General features: G+C 35.5%; 1 protein-coding gene across 1 annotated transcript in view; it reads left to right on the top strand.

The window, feature by feature from the left end:
* The window catches only part of SCAMP1 (secretory carrier membrane protein 1), a 127,698-nt gene extending 109,996 nt beyond the window's left edge, over window positions 1-17,702 (top strand). Inside the window, exon 9 of the mRNA XM_004766832.3 lies at window positions 14,891-17,702. Within this exon, the coding sequence (XP_004766889.1) occupies window positions 14,891-15,055 (165 nt within the window). The 3' untranslated portion in view covers window positions 15,056-17,702. The remainder of the gene's footprint in view (window positions 1-14,890) is intronic.
* Window positions 17,703-22,779: the final 5,077 nt, after the last annotated feature.

The following is a 22,779-nucleotide window of genomic DNA, read 5'->3' as shown; positions in this document are numbered from 1 at the left end:
CCCACCCCCTGCTCACATGCACATACATGTTCTCTCTCTCTTGAAAAAAAATAAAAATAAACATGATAAAATACTTTCCATAAGTAGTTACCATCTGTCACCATAAAAGGTTATACAATATTATCGACTATTTCCTATGCTGTCCTTTATATCCCTATGATTTCTTTATTTTGTAATTGGAAGTTAGTACCTCTTCATCCCTTTCGCCTATTTTCCCATCCCTTCACTTCTGTACCACCCCTCCCACTCCCCACCCCCCACCCCCAGCAACCATCATTTTGTACTCTGTATTTGAGTCTCTTTTGGGTTTTTTGTTGTCCGCTCATTTGTTTTGTTTTGTTTTTTTAGATTCTGCATGTAAGTGAAATCATATGGTATTTGTCTTTCTGAGTTCTTTCACTTAGTGTAATACCTTCTAGGTCCACCCATGTTGTTGAAAGTGACAAGATCTCATTCTTTTGGCTGAGTAATATTGCATTGTATATATATACCACGTCTTCTTTATCCATTCATTTGTCAGCAGATACTTAGATTTCTTCTATATCTTGGCTCTTGTAAATAATACAACAGCAATGACAGGCATTCATAAATCTTTCCCAATAAGTGTTTTTGTTTCCCTTGGGTAAATAACCAGAAGTGGAATGACTTAGTGTTTTGAGGAATCTCTATACTGTTTTCCAAAAGTTGCTGTACCAATTTACATGCCCACCAATAGTTCAGCAAGGTTCCCTTTCCCCCACATTTTTGTCAACACTTGTTATTTCTCGTCTTTTTTTTTTTTTTTTTTTTTTTGATATTTTTTATTTTTTTATAATTTTTTATTTTTATAAACATATATTTTTATCCCCAGGGGTACAGGTCTGTGAATCACCAGGTTTACACACTTCACAGCACTCACCAAATCACATACCCTCCCCAATGTCCATAATCCCACCCCCTTCTCCCAAACCCCCCTCCCCCCGGCAACCCTCAGTTTGTTTTGTGAGATTAAGAGTCACTTATGGTTTGTCTCCCTCCCAATCCCATCTTGTTTCATTTATTCTTCTTCTACCCACTTAAGCCTCCATGTTGCATCACCACTTCCTCATATCAGGGAGATCATATGATAGTTGTCTTTCTCTGCTTGACTTATTTCGCTAAGCATGATACGCTCTAGTTCCATCCATGTTGTTGCAAATGGCAAGATTTCATTTCTTTTGATGGCTGCATAGTATTCCATTGTGTATATATACCACATCTTCTTGATCCATTCATCTGTTGATGGACATCTAGGTTCTTTCCATAGTTTGGCTATTGTGGACATTGCTGCTATAAACATTCGGGTGCATGTGTCCCTTTGGATCACTACATTTGTATCTTTAGGGTAAATACCCAGTAGTGCAATTGCTGGGTCATAGGGCAGTTCTATTTTCAACATTTTGAGGAACCTCCATGCTGTTTTCCAGAGTGGCTGCACCAGCTTGCATTCCCACCAACAGTGTAGGAGGGTTCCCCTTTCTCCGCATCCTCGCCAGCATCTGTCATTTCCTGACTTGTTGATTTTAGCCATTCTGACTGGTGTGAGGTGATATCTCATTGTGGTTTTGATTTGTATTTCCCTGATGCCGAGTGATATGGAGCACTTTTTCATGTGTCTGTTGGCCATCTGGATGTCTTCTTTGCAGAAATGTCTGTTCATGTCTTCTGCCCATTTCTTGATTGGATTATTTGTTCTTTGGGTGTTGAGTTTGCTAAGTTCTTTATAGATTCTGGACACTAGTCCTTTATCTGATATGTCGTTTGCAAATATCTTCTCCCATTCTGTCAGTTGTCTTTTGATTTTGTTAACTGTTTCCTTTGCTGTGCAAAGCTTTTGATCTTGATGAAATCCCAGTAGTTCATTTTTTCCCTTGCTTCCCTTGCCTTTTGCGTTGTTCCTAGGAAGATGTTGCTGCGGCAGAGGTCGAAGAGGTTGCTGCCCGTGTTCTCCTCAAGGATTTTGATGGATTCCTTTCGTACATTGAGGTCCTTCATCCATTTTGAGTCTATTTTTGTGTGTGGTGTAAGGAAATGGTCCAATTTCATTTTTCTGCATGTGGCTGTCCAATTTTCCCAGCACCATTTATTGAAAAGGCTGTCTTTTTTCCATTGGACATTCTTTCCTGCTTTGTCGAAGATTAGTTGACCATAGATTTGAGGGTCTATTTCTGGGCTCTCTATTCTGTTCCATTGATCTATGTGTCTGTTTTTGTGCCAGTACCATGCTGTCTTGATGATGACAGCTTTGTAATAGAGCTTGAAGTCCGGAATTGTGATGCCACCAACGTTGGCTTTCTTTTTCAATATCCCTTTGGCTATTCGAGGTCTTTTCTGGTTCCATATAAATTTTAGAATTATTTGTTCCATTTCTTTGAAAAAGATGGATGGTACTTTGATAGGAATTGCATTAAATGTGTAGATTGCTTTAGGTAGCATAGACATTTTCACAATATTTATTCTTCCAATCCAGGAGCATGGAACATTTTTCCATTTCTTTGTGTCTTCCTCAATTTCTTTCATGAGTACTTTATAGTTTTCTGAGTATAGATTCTGTGTCTCTTTGGTTAGGTTTATTCCTAGGTATCTTATGGTTTTGGATGCAATTGTAAATGGGATTGACTCCTTAATATCTCTTTCTTCTGTCTTGCTGTTGGTGTAGAGAAATGCAACTGATTTCTGTGCATTGATTTTATATCCTGACACTTTACTGAATTCCTGTATAAGTTCTAGCAGTTTTGGAGTGCATTCTTTTGGGTTTTCCACATATAGTATCATATCATCTGCGAAGAGTGATAATTTGACTTCTTCTTTGCCGATTTGGATGCCTTTAATTTCCTTTTGTTGTCTGATTGCTGAGGCTAGGACCTCTAGTACGATGTTGAATAGCAGTGGTGATAATGGACATCCCTGCCGTGTTCCTGACCTTAGCGGAAAAGCTTTCAGTTTTTCTCCATTGAGAATGATATTTGCGGTGGGTTTTTTCATAGATGGCTTTGATGATATTGAGGTATGTGCCCTCTATCCCTACACTTTGAAGAGTTTTTGATCAGGAAGGGATGTTGTACTTTGTCAAATGCTTTTTCAGCATCTATTGAGAGTATCATATGGTTCTTGTTCTTACTTTTATTGATGTGTTGTATCACATTGACTGATTTGCGGATGTTGAACCAACCTTGCAGCCCTGGAATAAATCCCACTTGGTCGTGGTGAATAATCTTTTTAATGTACTGTTGAATCCTATTGGCTAGTATTTTGTTGAGTATTTTCGCATCTGTGTTCATCAAGGATATCGGTCTATAGCTCTCTTTTTGGTGGGATCCTTGTCTGGTTTTGGGATCAAGGTGATGCTGGCCTCATAAAATGAGTTTGGAAGTTTTCCTTCCATTTCTATTTTTTGGAACAGTTTCAGGAGAATAGGAATTAGTTCTTCTTTAAATGTGTTTGGTAGAATTCCCCCGGGAAGCCGTCTGGCCCTGGGCTTTTGTTTGTTTGGAGATTTTTAATGACTGTTTTCAATCTCCTTACTGGTTATGGGTCTGTTCAGGCTTTCTATTTCTTCCTGGTTCAGTTGTGGTAGTTTATATGTTTCTAGGAATGCATCCATTTCTTCCAGATTGTCAAATTTATTGCCGTAGAGTTGCTCATAGTATGTTCTTATAATAGTTTGTATTTCTTTGGTGTTAGTTGTGATCTCTCCTCTTTCATTCATGATTTTATTTATTTGGGTCCTTTCTCTTTTCTTTTTGATAAGTCGGGCCAGGGGTTTATCAATTTTATTAATTCTTTCAAAGAACCAGCTCCTAGTTTCGTTGATTTGTTCTATTGTTTTTTTTTGGTTTCTATTTCATTGATTTCTGCTCTGATCTTTATGATTTCTCTTCTCCTGCTGGGCTTAGGGTTTCTTTCTTGTTCTTTCTCCAGCTCCTTTAGGTGTAGGGTTAGGTTGTGTACCTGAGACCTTTCTTGTTTCTTGAGAAAGGCTTGTACCGCTATATATTTTCCTCTCAGGACTGCCTTTGTTGTGTCCCACAGATTTTGAACCGTTTGTATTTTCATTATCATTTGTTTCCATGATTTTTTTCAATTCTTCTTTAATTTCCCGGTTGACCCATTCATTCTTTAGAAGGATACTGTTTAGTCTCCATGTATTTGGGTTCTTTCCAAACTTCCTTTTGTGGTTGAGTTCTAGCTTTAGAGCATTGTGGTCTGAAAATATGCAGGGAATGATCCCAATCTTTTGATACCGGTTGAGTCCTGATTTAGGACCGAGGATGTGATCTATTCTGGAGAATGTTCCATGTGCACTAGAGAAGAATGTGTATTCTGTTGCTTTGGGATGAAATATTCTGAATATATCTGTGATGTCCATCTGGTCCAGTGTGTCATTTAAGGCCTTTATATCCTTGCTGATCTTTTGCTTGGATGACCTGTCCATTTCAGTGAGGGGAGTGTTAAAGTCCCCTACTATCATTGTATTATTGTTGATGTGTTTCTTTGATTTTGTTATTAATTGGTTTATATAGTTGGCTGCTCCCACATTGGGGGCATAGATATTTAAAATTGTTAAATATTCTTGTTGGACAGACCCTTTGAGTATGATATAGTGTCCTTCCTCATCTCTTATTATAGTCTTTGGCTTAAAATCTAATTGATCTGATATAAGGATTGCCACTCCTGCTTTCTTCTGATGTCCATTAGCATGGTAAATTCTTTTCCACCCCCTCACTTTAAATCTGGAGGTGTCTTCGGGCTTAAAATGTGTTTCTTGGAGGCAACATATAGATGGGTTTTGTTTTTTTATCCATTCTGATACCCTGTGTCTTTTGACAGGGGCATTTAGCCCATTCACATTCAGGGTAACTATTGAGAGATATGAATTTAGTGCCATTGTATTGCCTGTAAGGTGACTGTTACTGTATATGGTCTCTGTTCCTTTCTGATCTACCACTTGTAGGCTCTCTCTTTGCTTAGAGGACCCCTTTCAAGATTTCCTGTAGAGCTGGTTTGGTATTTGCAAATTCTTTCAGTTGTTGTTTGTCCTGGAAGCTTTTAATCTCTCCTTCTATTTTCAATGATAGCCTAGCTGGATATAGTATTCTTGGCTGCATGTTTTTCTCGTTTAGTGCTCTGAAAATATCATGCCAGCTCTTTCTGGCCTGCCAGGTCTCTGTGGATAAGTCAGCTGCCAATCTAATATTTTTACCATTGTATGTTACAGACTTCTTTTCCCGGGCTGCTTTCAGGATTTTCTCTTTGTCATTGAGACTTGTAAATTTTACTATTAGGTGACGGGGTGTGGGCCTATTCTTATTGATTTTGAGGGGCATTCTCTGAACCTCCTGAATTTTGATGCTCGTTCCCTTTGCCATATTGGGGAAATTCTCCCCAATAATTCTCTCTCCAGTATACCTTCTGCTCCCCTCTCACTTTCTTCTTCTTCTGGAATCCCAATTATTCTAATGTTGTTTCGTCTTATGGTGTCACTTATCTCTCGAATTCTCCCCTCGTGGTCCAGTAGCTGTTTGTCCCTCTTTTGATCAGCTTCTTTATTCTCTGTCATTTGGTCTTCTATATCACTAATTCTTTCTTCTGCCTCATTTATCCTAGCAGCGAGAGCCTCCATTTTTGATTGCACCTCATTAATAGCTTTTTTGATTTCAACTTGGTTAGATTTTAGTTCTTTTATTTCTCCAGAGAGGGCTTTTATATCTCTCGAGAGGGTTTCTCTAATATCTTCCATGCCTTTTTCGAGCCCGGCTAGAACCTTGAGAATTGTCATTCTGAACTCTAGATCTGACATATTACCGATGTCTGTATTGATTAGGTCCCTAGCCTTCGGTACTGCCTCTTGTTCTTTTTTTTGTGTTGAATTTTTACGTCTTGTCATTTTGTCCAGATAAGAGTAAATGAAGGGGCAAGTAAAATACTAAAAGGGTGGCAACAACCCCAGGAAAATATGCTTTAACCAAATTAGAAGAGATCCAAAATCGTGAGTGGGGAGAAAAAGGGGATAAAAAGAGGTTCAAAAAGGAAGAGAGAAAAAAAAGAAAAAAAAAAAAAAAAAAAAAAAAAAAAAAAAAAAAAAAAAGAAAAGAAAAGAAAAGAATTTTTAAAAAAGAAAAACACCTAAGAAAAATGTAAAAAATATATATATATATATTAGATAAACTAGTAAAAAATCGTTAAAAAAAAAAAGGTAACAGTTAAAAAAAAAAAAAAAAATTTTACCCCGAAGGCGAGAAAAAAAAAAAAATGAAAAAGAAAAAATTAAATTAACTGCAAGACTAAAAAAAAATCACAGGAAAAAAGCCATGAGTTCCGTGCTTGGCTTTCTCCTCCTCTGGAATTCTGCTGCTCTCCTTGGTATTGAAACCGCACTCCTTGGTAGGTGAACTTGGTCTCGGCTGGATTTCTTGTTGATCTTCTGGGGGAGGGGCCTGTTGTAGTGATTCTCAAGTGTCTTTGCCCCAGGCGGAATTACACCGCCCTTACCCGGGGCCGGGGTGAGTAATCCGCTCGGGTTTGCTTTCAGGAGCTTTTGTTCCCTGAGCGCTTTCCGTAGAGTTCCAGAGGACGGGAATACAAATGGCGGCCTCCTGGTCTCCGGCCCGGAGGAGCCGAGAGCCCAGGGCCCCACTCCTCAGTGCGCCCTCAGAGAACAGCGCCCAGTTACTCCCGTCTGCCTGTCCTCCGGCCGCGCTCCGAGCTCACCGAGCCTGCGACCGGTTCAAGGGTAACACCGAGCTGCGAGATTACTGTCGGCTCTGTCTCTGTAGCCGGCTTTCCCGTTCCAATACCCGCAAGCTCTGCGACACTCAGACACCCCCGATCCTTCTGTGACCCTGCGGGACCTGAGGCCACGCTGACCCCGCGTGGGCTTCGCCCCGGTTTAGCCTCTGGAGCGATGTCCCTCAGCGGAACAGACTTTTAAAAGTCCTGATTTTGTGCGCGGTTGCTCCGCCGCTTGCCGGGAGCCGGCCCCTCCCCCCGGGGTCTATCTTCCCGTCGCTTTGGATTCACTTCTCCGCCGGTCCTACCTTTCAGAAAGTGGCTGATTTTCTGTTTCCAGAATTGCTGTTCTTCTTCTCTTCGATCTGCCGATGGATTTTCAGGTGTTTGCAATCTTTAGATAAGCTATCTAGCTGATCTCCGGCTAGCTGAAGCAGTCTCAGCTTGCTACTTCTCCGCCATCTTGACTCCTCCCTCCTATTTCTCGTCTTTTTGAGGATAGCCTTTGTGACTGGTGTGAGGTGATATCTCATTGTGGTTTTGATTTGTATTTGGTGATTAGTGATATTGAGCATCTTTTCATATAGCTATTGGCTATTTGTTGTCTTTGGGAAAATGTCTATTCAGGTTCTTCTGCCCATTTTTTAATTGATTTTTTTTTTTGAGTTGTATTGATTCTTTGTATATTTTGGATATTAGCCTCTTATCATTTGTATTATTTGCACATATCTTCTCCCATTCAGTAGATATTGCCTTTTCATTTTGTTGGTTTCCTTCACTGAGAAAAAGCTTTTTAGTTTGATGTAGTCCCATTTGTTTATTTTTGTTTTTATTACACTTTCCTAAGGAGACATATCCAAGAAAATATTGCTAAGATTAATGTCCAAGAGTTTACCTGTGTTTTCCTTTAGGATTTTTATGGTTTCAAGTCTTATATTATGTGTTTGATCCATTTTGAATTTATTTTTATATATGGTGAAAGAAAGTGGTCCGCTTTCATTCTTTTACATGTGACTGTCCAGTTTTACCAACACCGTTTATTGAAGAGACTGTCTTTTCCCCACTATATATTCTTGCCTTCTCTGTCACAGATTAAGTAACCATATAAAAATGGGCTTATTTCTGGGCTCTGTATGATGTTCCATTATTCTATGTGTCTCTTTTTGCACCAGTACTGTACTGTTTTGATTACCATAGCTTTGTAGTAGAGCTTGGATCTGGAATTGTGATACTTACAGTATCACAAGTTTCTTTCTTTCTCAAGTTTGCTTTGGCTATTTGGGTTCTTTTGTGGTTCTGTATAAATGTTAGGATTATTTTGATTCTGTAAAAAACACTGTTGGTATTCTGATAGGGATTGCATTGAGTTTTTTAATTGCTTTGGATAGTTTAGACATTTCAACAGTATTCTTCAAGTCCCTGAGCATGTTCTGTCTTTACATTTGTTTGTATCAGCATCATTTCATTTCCTCAGTGTCTTACTGTTTTCATTATATGGGTCTTTTACCTCCTTGGTTAAGTTTATTCCTAGGGTGTTTTTTTTTTTTTTTCCTTTTTTTGGTGTAATAGTAAATGGAATTACGTTTTTAGTTCTCTTTCTGCTAGTTTATTATTAGTGTATAAATTTCCATATATTAATTTTCTGTCTTGCAACTTCCTTGCATTCATTTAATCTAACAGTTTTTTGGTGGAGTCTTTAGGATTTTCTATATATTTTACCATGTTATTTGTGAATAGTAACAGAATGGATGCCTTTTTTTTTTTTCTTTTGCTTGCCTGATTTTTGTGGCTGGGACTTCCAGTACTGTGTGAAATAAAAAAGGCAGGAATGGACATCCTTGTATTATTACTCATCTTAGAGGAAAAGTTTTCACTTTTTCACCACTGAGTATGATGTTAACTGCAGATTTGTCTTATATGGCCTTTATTATGTTGAAGTATGCCCCTCTCTTTACCCACTTTATTGAGAGTTTTTAATATGAATGATGTTGGATTTTGTGAAGTGATTTCTCTGCATCTATTGAGATAATCATATGATTTTTATCGTTCATTTTGTTAATCTGGTGTATCGTGTTGATTGATTTGAAGATACTGAACCATCTTTGATCTTGGGAATAAATCTTACATGGTCATGGTGAAGATCCTTTTAATGTATTGCTGAATCTGGTTTGCTAATTTTTTTTTTTTTTTTGAGGATTTTTGCCTTTATGTTCATCAGGAATATTGGCCTGTAATATTCTTTTTTTTTTGTAATGTCTTTGGTTTTGGATACCAAATGAGTAATGCTGACCTTATAAAATGAATTTGGAAGCATTCCTTCTCCTCAATTTTTCAGACTTTCTGAGAAGTCTAAGTATTAGCTCTTTCTTAAATGTTTGATAGAACTCATCTGTGAAGCCACCTGGTCCTCAACTTTTGTTTGTTGGGAGTTTTTTATTATTTGTTCATTTTCATTACTAGTAATCAGTCTGTTCAGATCTTCTATTTATTCCTGATTTAGTCTTGGAAGATTTGTATGTTTTTAGGAGTTTATCCATTTCATCTAGGTTGTCCCGTTCGTTGGCGTATAATTTTTCATAGTAGTCTTAACAATCCCTTTTATTTCTGTAGTGTTGGATATAATTTGTCCTCTTTTGTATTTTATTTTTTAAAAAGATTTTACTTATTTATTTGACAGAGAGAGAAAGAGAATAATAAGCAGGGGGAGCAGCAGAGGGAGAGGGAGAAGCAGGCTTCCTGCTGAGCAGGGAGCCCCATATGGGACTCGATCCCAAGAGCCCAGGATCATGACCTGAGCCAAAGGCAGACACTTAACTGTGCTACCCAGGCACCCTGTTTCTGATTTTATTTATTTGAGTCCTCTCTCTTTTTTGCTTGATGTGTCTGGAAAGATTTATCAATTTTGTTTATCTTTTCAAAGAATCAGTTCTTGGTTTCATAGATTTTTTTTCTTGTTTTTGTCTCTACTGTGTCTGTTTCCAGTCTAATCTTTATTATTTCCTTGATTCTACTAACTTTGGGCATTGTTACTTGGTTGGTTTTTAGTGCCTTTACGTGTAAGGTTAAATGGTTTGAGACTTTTTTGGTTTCCTTGAGGTAGGCTTGAATAGCTTTAAACTTTTTTTTGAGGTTTTCTTTTGCTTTGTCTGAAAGATTTTGAACTGCTTTGTTTCCATTTTCATTTGTCTGAATGTATTTTTTTTTATTTCCTTTTTGATTTCTTTGTTGACACATTGGTTGTTTGGTAGCATGTTTAGCCTCCGTGTATTTGTGTTTTTGCCTAGTTTTTGTAATTGATTTCTAGTTTAAAACCATTGTAGTCAGAAAAGATACTTGATATGATTTCAGTTTTCTTAAATTTATTGAGATTTGTTTTATGGCTTAATATGTAAGCCTGGAGAATGTTCCATGTATACTTGAAGAGAATGTGTGTTGTGCTGTTCTTGATGAGGTGTTCTGTGTATATTCAGTCCATCTAGCCTAATGTGTCCTTAAAGCCATTCGTTCCTTGATTGATTTTCTGCCTGAATGATCTATCTATTGATGTAAGTGGATTTGTTAAAAGTTCCCTAGTATGTTCACTTTTAAAACAGCCTGTATGTGCAATTTACTTTGTAACACAGTTACAGCCAGCAAGAGCAGGGTTGTACTTCTTTGGTAACTTTATAAATAGGGTAATTTGGGGCCATTTGTTTAATCCCTAACAGATAAGTAATTAATTATATAGTGGCTTCTACTGCAAGTCACTATGTTTGTTTGTTTGTTTGCTTCTTTTTTTTTTTTAAAGTAAGCTCTGCACTCAGTGTGGAGCTTGAACTAATTACCCCAAGATCAAGAGTTGCATGCTCTATGACTGAGCCAAACAGGTGCCCCAGCAAGTTACTGTGTCTTAAAGGGGTTATGGTAGTGAGTGGAAATTAGCCTTTTCCTTCAAGGAACCAAAGTCATGTGGCATTTAAGACATGTATACCTACAAGCCCTACAAACGAAAAAGCATGTGCTATGCATGGTATTAGAGGTGCTCATAATAGGGAGAGCCAGAGCTAGATCAGGCAGAAAAAGGACAGCAGTAAAGAGATAGGCCTTGAAGGATGAGTGCAATTTCAATAGTGTGAAATTAGACCATTAATTCAGGAGGTTCCCAAAGGGGTATCTGACCCCGATCTATGGGCAGTTTCACAGATGGTTTATTGGAAATGGTTTAATTGAAAACGTTAGACTAAGAGATTGATTTTTTTTTTTAAAAAACTCAAAACAAGAATCAAAATTCTGAAAATTCATTTCTTTGGTTTTTTTTCCCCCCTAATTTTTAAAAAAAGTTAAAATAATTCTGGCATAGCAGGCATCTTATATTTATAAAAGCATTATTTCTTGAAATTCTATTCTGTAAGCTTTGATGGAAATGTGTGTTTGGACTATTTTAAGTACTATACCATGGTTCTTTACTTTCCATGGTATATAGTACATAATTTTTTGTGTCATATACTACCACAGTATATACTGGAATATTTTTGAAGATACACTAAGGAAGCAAGATTACCTTCTGGAGTTGTGTGTTGGCTATGACACTTCTACAAATATTTAAAAATAAATTTTAATTTTTATTACATATTTACATAATTCTCATTTGATCCTTAGGAAAACACTGAGAGACAGGGCAACAAATACTCTTGTTTCATGGGAAGTAAACTTGAGGGGTTTTTTGTTTTTTGTTTCTTAAGAAATATTTATTTGAGAGTGAGAGAGAACATGAGAGGGGGGTGGGTCAGAGGGAGGAGAAGACTCCCCACTGAGTGGGGAGCCCAAAGTGGGCCTGGATCCTGGAATTCCCAAGGCAAATGCTCAACCCTCAACCAACTGAGCCACCCAGGTACCCCTAAACTTGAGGTTTTGAGTGGTGACCAGCCTGGTGGAAAGTAGTGGAAACAGTAGATACAAAATCTAGTGTTCTTTGTGTTTGCTCCTAGAACTAAGTATTTAGGTTAATGCAGTTCTCATAACTGGAAGGATAGCAAGTACTTAAGCTGTTTGGTTTTTAAAAATTATAATATTTTATCTTAAAGCTTTGTCTCTGATTTTATAAGGAATGTGAGCTATCAGTAGGTATCACTCCTGAAACATATCAGGGAAATGATGAGCTTTTTGAGATGGTGATACTTAGAATTAGCCTGTCATGTTGTTGGAGCACTGAGGAAAAAGAATCACCCTTTTCACATGGATATAATGGATTTCATACAGCATTTGAGCATTATGCACTGAATACATACGTAATCTTTTCCCTCTAGGTGGCCCTCTGAGTCTGTATAGATTTGGACTACTGAGAAATGTGTGCTCTTCTACCTTTATTTTGCCCTGCTCTGGGGCTATGCATTACATTTATAAAGTAATGAAATAAGAAATCTATTGGATATGTAACAGCAGGCACTCAGTTTAAAACACATTTGGGAAAGGAAATAACAAAGCAAGTTAGAACAAATATTTGTTTATTACATGTCCAAAAACTTTAGGGGAAGGAGGAGAGACAGACAAGTGAACTGTAGTGCCTTTGCATTGTAACAGGGTCTAATAAGTAAAGGTTTATTAGATTTCTACAACATACTTCATTTTCTTGGACCTAATCATATGAACTCTGTTTTGAGACCATTTTCTTGAACAAAGGAGTGGTCAATTATCTGTATCTTTTATGTTCCACAGAAAACTTGGTTTTAAAAATGGATTAGGGGGCCACCTGGGTGGCTCAGTGGGTTAAAGCCTCTGCCTTTGGCTCAGGTCATAATCCCAGGGTCCTGGGATCGAGCCCCGCATCAGGCTCTCTGCTCAGCAGAGAGCCTGCTTCCTCCTCTCTCTCTGCCTGCATCTCCACGTACTTGTGATCTCTGCCTGTCAAATAAATAAATTCTTAAAAAAAAAAAAAAAAGGATTAGGGCACTTGGGTGGCTAAGTCTGTTGAGCATCTTACTCTGGGTTTTGGCTCAAGTCACCATCTCAGGGTTGTGGGATGGAGCCCTGCATTGGGCTCTGTTTAGCGAGGAGTCTGCTTGAGATTCTTTCTCTCCCTCTGCCCCTACTCCCACTCGCTTGCTCTCTCTCAAATAATAATTTTTATTTTTATTTAAATTTAAATTTATTTAAATTTAATTTAAATTTAATATTTTTATTTAAATTTTAAATAATTTTTTAAAAGAATTAAAATAATTACTTATGATTCAGAAAATTCCCAACATGAAGAAATGCTTTTGAAGATGTTGATCACAGTTACAGAACAGGAAGTGATCATGTGATGGAATGACATTTGACAAACTGGACTATTATGAAAATTAATATTTCAGATCTCTTTGTGTTTATAAGCAAGGATCAGCAAATTTGTTTGGAACCATTTTTGTGTGCCATAACACACAAAGTTTGAGTAATCCATAAAGATTATCCCTGGAGAGAGAAGGGAATACAAAAGAGATATATTATAACATTCAGTTAACCAACAAGGAAAAAAGTCATTTTGTCATCATTCTCTCAAAGTATTAAAAGAATTAAATTATGATAGTGCTATAGTACCAGAAGAAAAGAATTTTAGGGTTTATCTAAAGTGTACTTGTCATTGCTCTCTTTTATTCCCTGACCCTTTTACACTTTGTCCCACTATAAGATGGCTTTTGCCTTCACCACTATGTTAGAAGAACTTAGGGCTGTCTGGATATTTTTTATCTTCCACCCTGGGCAGCTCTTCATTCTTTAATGTGGCTTTCTTCCCGTGGCACCTGTGGAAAAAGTCTTTGGCTTTTCCCATCCTCTTTTAATTATTCCTTGTTATTGTAGGCACCTCCTAAATATTGGTATCTTAACAGACTTTATTTGGTCCTTGACATTTTTTCTTTTTTTCCTCCATGGACCATTTTATTTATTTATGTCAGACAGAGTTGTGGCTGTCACTGATGTGGCATTGATTTTCAAGTTCTTGTTTCCTGCCCATTCCTCTCTTGAGCTCCAAACCAAATCTTCACCTGCCCACTGTACCAGTTCTAGAGTAGGTATCCAGGAAACATCTGTGGAATGAATGTTCGAATGTTTAGAACTTAGCGTCTCCTTTCCCCTCTAAGCCAACCTGTCTTGTCTACTCTCTTTTCTTGAAACAACTTCAGTGTATCTAAGCTTGACTTGAAAATCTTTGATTCATTCTCCTTTTCCTCATTCCATATTTACCCCACAAGTATCAGTTCCTATCCAGGATTGGGAAAAAGACTGACTTGGGTGCTGCCCCAATGTTCTAAACCTGCTTTAAATTGCATTTCAGCCAGGCTTCATTTAGACCTCATCAGAATGCAGTGTAAGTTCCCTTTGTCTCTTCCTGCCTCTCCCAAGTTTGTAGGCATGTAATTAATAAATATTCTAACTTGTTTTATTATTTCTTTTCCCAAACTTACATTAAATTGGCTGATGTTATATTGTTGCACTTCATAGTTTATGCATCTTGAAATGTATGCTAATTGAGTTTTTTTTTAACCTTACTCTTGCAAATAAATCCCGAAGATTTAAGTGATAAATCAGTATGGGTGGACAGTTCCCAAAAGTTTTTCCATGTAAATCCTTTAGGACTTCACTGTACACAAAAAGTAAAATGGTATACAGAGTGAGAGAGGATAGCAGAAGTATCATTTTAAGAACATGAGTAGTGCTTGATATATTAAATGATAAAATCATATCATTTTATTGTAATAGGGTTAGTAGTTTATATGTAACCAACATATAAATAAGGTATTATTCTTTTTGAATTGTCTTTGGTAGTAAATTAATAAATTCTGAATGTCTCTTGTGTTTAAACCATTCTCTGTAGTATCTTAAATAAGCAGGTACAGTGGGAAACATAACCTTTTGCACTTGGTTAAGAAGTTTTAAAATTTATTTTTGGTTTGGCAAAAGCATAAGTACCTCTTCTGCATTGGGGATTAAGTGGAAAAGACTGTTAGGAAAATACTTTAATACAATATGGTATGCCAGTGTGGTTGGTGGCTGATGTTCTTGACCTTAGGAATCGTGACTACAGTCTAGTCCTTTTATCTCTGGATAAGGTTGAGATTAATGGAAGAGTTGCTGAAAATGACTGTATAGATTACCACTTACCTTGTCCCACTTTTTTGTGCCTCCATAGGTACATGGACTATACCGCACAACAGGTGCTAGTTTTGAGAAAGCCCAACAAGAATTTGCAACAGGTGTGATGTCCAACAAAACTGTCCAGACTGCAGCTGCAAATGCAGCTTCAAGTGCAGCAACTAGTGCGGCTCAGAATGCTTTCAAGGGTAACCAGATTTAGAGAGCCCTCCGAAAACACACTGGTACCTTCCGACTGTACTTTTCTCTAGTTACTGTATTCTATAAATATTTTTATGTTCAAAACAGTACACACGGCATGTATATTTCCTGTTCACTTGTGCATGGGCTAAGACCAGAAAAACTTTCTTGTCTTACTACTTACCTAGCAATTTAATATTTTGGTGCCCCCTGCAGAAAAAAATATCACATGCTAAATACATATTCTCCATATTTTTTGGAGGATGAATGTTCAGCAAATTTTTTCAGTGTTGACACACTGAAATTAATATGGTACTTACGATTAAAAATACATTTAGTACTAGCTGCAGTCTTTCTTTCAAGAATCTTAGACTTAAGGATTACATATTGGAGCATTAAGGTGATACTTCATTCTGTTTTCCCCATTTATATTGGAAGAAATAGGCCATCAGGGACTTAGGGATTTTAAAAATTGGCTTGCTTTTTAGCAGTTTTAGTCACCAGTGAAGAGCCTGTGTGCATTTTGTAGTAGATCATGTAAATTTTATCCTTTTATTTTTGTTCCTTTTTTCTTTTTTAGAGTAGTTGATATTTTGGTATCAATCTCTGATCTTGCATGGGCACCACATTTCTTAAAAGAATTAGTATTTTGGCTTCTGCACTGCTTATGGTTGTAGGATTAGGGAGTGCTGATAGAATCAAAGAAGTGGTATTCTGCAATATTTTTTTTTTTTAATAAAAATTTATCAGGATGCAATGTGAGAACATAATGTGCAGTGCATTATCCAAAAAAGGGTAGATAATAAATGGAATAGAATGTAGTAATGATAATACTGTTTTTTTTTTAATTTTCAGTATTCGTATCATAGTAGAATATTACTGTATGGAAACTTTGGTATATTCTTGTGGCTACTCATTTTAACTGAATTGAGATTGTGTTTGGCAGCTCTTTTTTGGGGAGTGTGTAATTTTTAACAGAGGTATTAAAGTCTAGACTAACTCTTTGTCCAGAAAGAACATACAGTATTTCAGGGAATTTTTCTTGTAGCCCCTCATCTGTAGTGGGATCAAAAAGAAAAAGACGCCGTTGGTTCGCATATACTTGACTCCCTAACAAACCTCAGTCTAACAATTTTTGAGACAGACTGAATATATTAAAACTTTTCAGCAATAGAAGAAACATTTAACCTGCACCAAACAAGAAAATACAAATATAGATAACTGCATTATGTCTACAACCATATTAAAATTGTTATTATGCACCATAGGATATAATTCTTACAGTATACTTGGTTTGAAACTTTGAATCATTTTTAATACTGATTAAATGACTCAAAGACATTTGTAAAGTCATTATATACTGTGTTTTGGAAGTCATTAGCTACTTAAGGTTGCAGAATAATCAGTGATTTATTCAACTTGACTTTAAATAAGGATAGTCTATTGGATTATATTATTTGAGACTGCAGAACCTTTTTAAAAAGAATCAAATGGGCATAAATGGTTAAATCACTTTAATTGTTTTCCCCAAATCTGGAGATGAATGAATTTCATGATGGGGGTGGGATGATGACTTCTATTTATGAGATAAACTTTGTGTGATACTAGGTCACATGGATTCATCTAGATGGTGTTTACCTTTGGTTTATTTGGGATTTATTGAAGTAATATACTTAGAAGATATTTCCTTTATCCTGATTAAAATAGGGTTCAAAATATGAAGTTAAAGCTGTTTTTATGAATATTTCTGATCAGTGGTAATCTCCCTATTTTCTCAAATAAGCCACTTCAAGTTTGTCAGATTCTACAATCTTACTGAAAATCTGATTTATCACAGCGTGCTTTACTGAGTGTGTATTTTACAAACATTCAAAACATTAACCACAAAATATAATAGGAGTACTTATGTTCATCATTAATTTATATCTCAAGTCCAAATATTTCTCTCTTTTTGTTTTCAACTACAAATGAATATAGAGTCTTGAAAAATACTGAGATACTTTCCTTCAAAAATAGGAAGGCTTCTGTCTTGTAGAAGTCCCCAAAGGTAGCATTGTTAAGTAGCAAATAATTAAAAACAACAGTACCTTTTGGTGTGTGGATAGAGATGTTTTAAAATCTATTTCCTTGGGCTCATACACGTTTATGAGAGAAAATTGTTTTTTGAAAACAAATGTGTATTAAAATGATGGCAATACTAACAGTTTGATAAGGTATAGGGCTTTTAAATTCTTACATTCTTTATTCTCCTAACAATAATGGGTAAATGGTCACATTTTCCAGCAAGAGATTGACATTTGTTAATATTTTATATTCAGTACTAACGTTACCAGTATCACAGTCATGAATTGGTCTTCATTGGTGTAAGCATTCATGTCTTTTTTTCAGTTTGTAATATTAAATTGTGGCTATTTTATTTCAAACTAAAATTTGAACACTGGAAAATCATTGCTCAGTGATTTGTAATTTGGGACTTGGATTATTTATCTAGGGATGTTTGTATATTTTGTCAGTGAGTAATATTGTGCTGCCATCATAATGAGCGTCATGGTTCTCTATAAATGCCCTCCATCTGTCCCTCTAATGTTGCATGTTTTCAGTGGTTTGGAAGTTTTGTATATTTATTGTATTAACACAGAGTGTCATAAAATAAAATGCTGTTTACTGGATGTTAGTTTGTCTAATTTTAAATATGATATTAGCATTTCAGAGGTAGAGATTATGCTGTGGGCTTAATGTATATAGAAATGTCACATTTAATTTTTAAAGAATCTTTGTATAATTCTATCATGTGCTGAACAAAATAAATAATATAAAAGGCTTCATTAAAAACAGAGCAACATGAAATGACAATTTTTCTGTTGGATTAGACTTTTTAGGTGATAGAACATGAGCTTCACTCATATTTTGACCACTTTAAGGTCAAAATACACATACCATCTAGAAGTTAGTGAGATTCAAAATGGAAAACCTGTTTGGTGGTTCAGGTTTTTCCTGTGTGTTAAAAATGGATGCCTCTGTACTAGTATTGTATTGATTAGCTTAAACTTGTGTTCTGTTTCCTAACCTAGCTACCTGTTGCTATTTTATGTACTGATGAAGGTACCTATTTGTGTATTATTGGATTTTTCACTTGGGTTATCTAAAGAGGATGTAAAAATCTAAAATGTTCTTGGTGAATCTTATTTTGAGCAATATGTGTTAAATTAAAATAGGAACAGCATTTTTAATTTTCTGGGTGTTATCTAAATGAGTTTGGATTTTCATTGGATATATCTTCTATAAATCGTGTTGAGCTAATGTATAGTTGACATTTTATGGGGAATTTATGTTAAATTGAGTTTATTTCTATAATTTATTTGTGCTAGTATAATGCTCTCATAGTTATTGCTGTATCTTTTTCTGAAAATGCTGACACATTAACATTTAATTTTATATCTTTACTGGTAAAAATCTATGTATCTATGTTCAAACTGCCAAGTTTGTAACAGTTTTGCACATTTCCCCCCTTTGGAATTACTGTGGCCATCAAATACCATTTCACTGTATTTTCTTCCATTTTTCTTTTAAAGAAAATGTTTAGAGGGATTTTTAAATTCCATGTGATTAAGACCTTTAGAAGTGAAATAAAAGTGGTTAATGTAAAAATAATGGTTAAAAATTTAAAAATGCCTTACTTTGATAGATTTTTAAGTACCATAGTATAAATTATTTAGAGTAGAATAATATAACACATTAGAGTTGTTTTAAATACTTGTTTATTAAACTAAAAAGTTATATCTCAGTAGTCAAATATTATGGAAAGTGAAGTATTTCCACTAGAATTTTAGGGTACAATTTATAAAACAGCAAGCTTTTTGTATTGATGGATGTTTTAAAAACCTTACGTTAGGGCTTTGTCACAGTACATAGAGAGCTAGAAAGAAATCTATAGAAATTTCCTAAGCCAGACATTGCCACTAATCTGTACTAGATAAATATCTTTAAAGCTTCTGGGAAAATAGGGAAAGACGGATCTCTAGTGTTCTTACCCTTCCTTTTGGCTTCATATTTACAGTTATGTACAGTTTAAGTTTGTGGTTTTGGTAATACAAAGCCTTAAACCTATAGAATTTTCTTTAGCACTATTTATATTTTCAAATGGCAAGAGAGATGGGAGCCACCATGTATCAGTGTAATGAGTGTTAAATTTTATGTTTATCTAAATTTTGATTTATTTTTCAGCTTATTTATAATTTTTTTTTTTTTTTTACACTTAAGTGATGGTTACACCCCGTGTAGGGCTTGCACTTAGGAGCCGGAGATCAAGAGTAACATGCTCTGTAGCCTGAGCCAGCCAGGTGACCTATCAGCTTAGATCTTTCTGGGTTTGTATGCCCAATTGTGTAGTTAAAACCTTCCTGCTGCTAAAACCCATTTTATCTTTTCTCTAATGGGACAAAAAAAAAGTTCATCCTCTTCAACCTAGTAATGTTTCATTTACTGTATAAAGTACTCTGAATATTATTTCCTCTACATTTATACGGACAATTTGTAGACTCATAGCATGCAAAAATTTTTTTTTTTTTAATTCTTAGTTATTTATAGCCCTTACATGGAATCCTAGAATTCCTCTAGAACTCATTTAATATTTTGGAGGCCAGTGATTCTCAAGATAAATCATAGTTGTGAGTAGTTGTTACTGGCGGCAGTTTATAGTATTCTTCAGCTTTATTATTCTTTGGATTTATTCTTCACCAAAAATCACTGTCCTTTAGCTGGTCATACTAGTTCTTACGATATTATAGTCTACACAAAAAGTCAGTCCACTGGTCATATACATTCCTCAGACTAATTCTTTTCTAGTTTGAAAGTCATATATACCTGTTAGAAAACAATTAGAAAATAATGAATGAGAAAAAAATACGTAATTCTATCATCTAGGGATATCAATGCCAATGTTGTATTTTTCCATCCTTTTTTCTATACATACATTTTTTATAGAACCATGGGATATAATACTGTGGATTTTTAATCCAGTTTTCCCTTATGTAGCATTATGTCATAATGGCCTAATAGTTTTAGCTTCTATAATTTTTTAATTTATAAAATTAATACACACTTGATAAATTTTAGAAAATATTTATAAACAAAAGAAGATAAAGTTCCTCATAATTTTATACCAATAAATAACTGTTATTAAAATTTGGCTTATATGTTTCTATTAATTTTCTAGGAAGACAACTTTTATCCAAAAATTAAAAAGTAAGTTTCCCTTCCACATTCTTGTATTAGGTGCTGTGGGGATGTTTATCTAGCTCTCATATACCTCATCTCTTTGGGCCCCTTAGACCACACTGGTATAAGATGTCATCTAGTCATAGCCGATGTATACTTGGCTCATTAAATGATTAAAATGCCCAAGTAGAATGAAGCATATAAAAAATATCCTAGTGGCTTTCCATTTCCTGTATGAGGTCCAGCAGCTTACCCATATTTTGTCCCATTATCCCAGTAATATTCTTATTTTATTTTTTCTCTGAGCTGTCTTGAGTTGGTCTCCTATTACTTTTAAAAGGAGAATTTAATGGCTTGTAATCTTTTTTCAACTATGATGAACTTTTTTTCATAGTCTCAATATATTTCTATAACATTTAATACTTGTATATCTACCCTTATATGCATATATCATGTTATTAAATTTTAATTTATATAAAATTATACAAAATTTTAATTAAATCAAAATTTTATTGAGGCATAATTAAAATAGTTTCAGGTATACAACATAATGATTCAGTATTTGTGTACACTGTGAAATGATCACCACACTAAGTCTACTTACCATCACCATACATAGACTTTTTTTTCTTGTGAAAAAAGAGGATATTTAAGATTTATTCTCTTAGCAACTTTCAAATATTCAGTACAGTATTACTAACTGTAGTCACCGTACTGTACATTACATCCCTGTGACTGACTTATTTTAATACTGGAAGTTTGTACCTTTGACTCCCTTCACCCATTTCACTTACCCTCTATACTCTTCTCCTCTGGCAACTACCAGTTGGTTCTCTATCTCTGTATCTATGAGCTTGGGTTTTATTGTTTATTTTGTTTTGAAAAAAACATTTTTTTAGATTCTGCATATAAGTGAGGCCATACAGTATTTGCCTTTCTCTGATTTATTTCACTTAACATAACGTGTTCTAGGTCCATGAATTATACTGCAATGGGAAGATTCCACTTGGGGGGGGGGCTGAGTAATATTTCAGTATTCCAAATGCACATATTGCAGGTATTTTCTCCCATTCAGTAGGCTGCGTTTTCACTTTGTTGATGATTTCCTTTGCTGTGCACAGGCTTTTTAGTTTGTGTAGACCCATTTGCTCTTTTTTGCTTTATTGCCTTTGCTTTTGGAGTCAGATTCAAAACATTGTCAAAGTCAGTGTGAAGGAGCTTACTACCAATATTTTCTTCTAGGAGTTTTATGGTTCCAGGTCTCACATTCAGTTCTCTAGTCCATTAATTTTTGTGTATGGTGTAAAATAGTGGTCCCGTTTCATTCTTTTGCATGTGGCTGTTCAGTTTTCCCCACACCATTTATTGAAGAAACTGTTCTTTACCCATTAATGTCTTTGCCTCCTTTGTCATAGATTAATTGGCCATATATGTGTGAGTTTATTTCTGGGCTCTCTCCGTTGTGTTCTGTTGATCTGCCTGCTTTTATGCTATTATCATACTGTTTTGATTGCTGTAGCTCTATAATAGAGTTTGAAATCAGGGAGTGTGATGCTTCCAGTTTTGTTCTTGAGTTTTCTTTGGTTATTCAGAGTCTTTTGTGGTTCCATACAGACTTTCCTATTGTTCATTTCTTTGAAAAATGCCATTCGAATTTTGATAGGGATTGCATTGAATCTGTAGATGGCTTTGAGTAGTATGGACTTTTTTTTTTTTAATTTTTATTTTATTTGAGTGCGCATGAGCAGGGGAAGGGCTTGTGGGAGGGGGAGAAACAGATGCCCCACTGAGCGGAGCCCAATGTGGAGCTCAATCCCAGGATCCTGGGATAATGACTTAAGCCAAAGGCAGACTCTTAACCAACTGAGCCAACCAGGTACCCCTCGTGTGGACATTTAAGCATTATTAATTTTTCTAATCCACGAGCAGAGACTATCTTCCTACCTAATTGTGTCATCTCTGATTTCTTTCATCAATATCTTATTCTATCTTTTTTTATGTAATTGTAAGTGGGATTGTTTCCTTGATTTCTTTTTGTGATAGATTGTTGTTAGTATATAGAAACACAATGGATCTTTGTATATTGACTTTGTATCCTGCGATTTTACTGAATTCATTTATTCTAACATTTTTCTTAATGTTAATTAAGTGAAGTTAATAATGTGAAGTCTTAAGGGTTTTCTGTATACAAAATCATGTCATCCACCGATAGTGAGTTTTATTTCTTCCTTTCCAGTTTGGGTATCTTTATTTCTTTTTCTTGTCCTCTTGGTTTGGATAAGATTTCAAGTAGTGTTTCAGATAAGAATGGTGAGAGTGGCATCCTTATCTTGTTCTTGAACTTAGAGGGAAAGCTTTCAGCTTTTCACTACTGAGTATGGTGTTAGCTGTGGGCTTGTCATGTATCACCTTGTCATCTTATTACCTTTATTATAGAGGGTATGTTCCCTCTATACTTACTTTGTTGAGAGTTTTTCTCATAAATGAATATCGAATTTTGTGAAATGTTTTTCTGCATCTATTGAGATG

The sequence above is a fragment of the Mustela putorius genome, unplaced genomic scaffold, assembly GCF_011764305.1.
Source record: "Mustela putorius furo isolate JIRA1106 unplaced genomic scaffold, ASM1176430v1.1 tig00537350_pilon_pilon_pilon, whole genome shotgun sequence".
NCBI classification, from domain to species: Eukaryota; Metazoa; Chordata; class Mammalia; order Carnivora; family Mustelidae; genus Mustela; species Mustela putorius.
The sequence above is the reverse complement of the archived record's forward strand: the minus strand, read 5'-3'. Positions and strand labels throughout refer to the sequence as shown.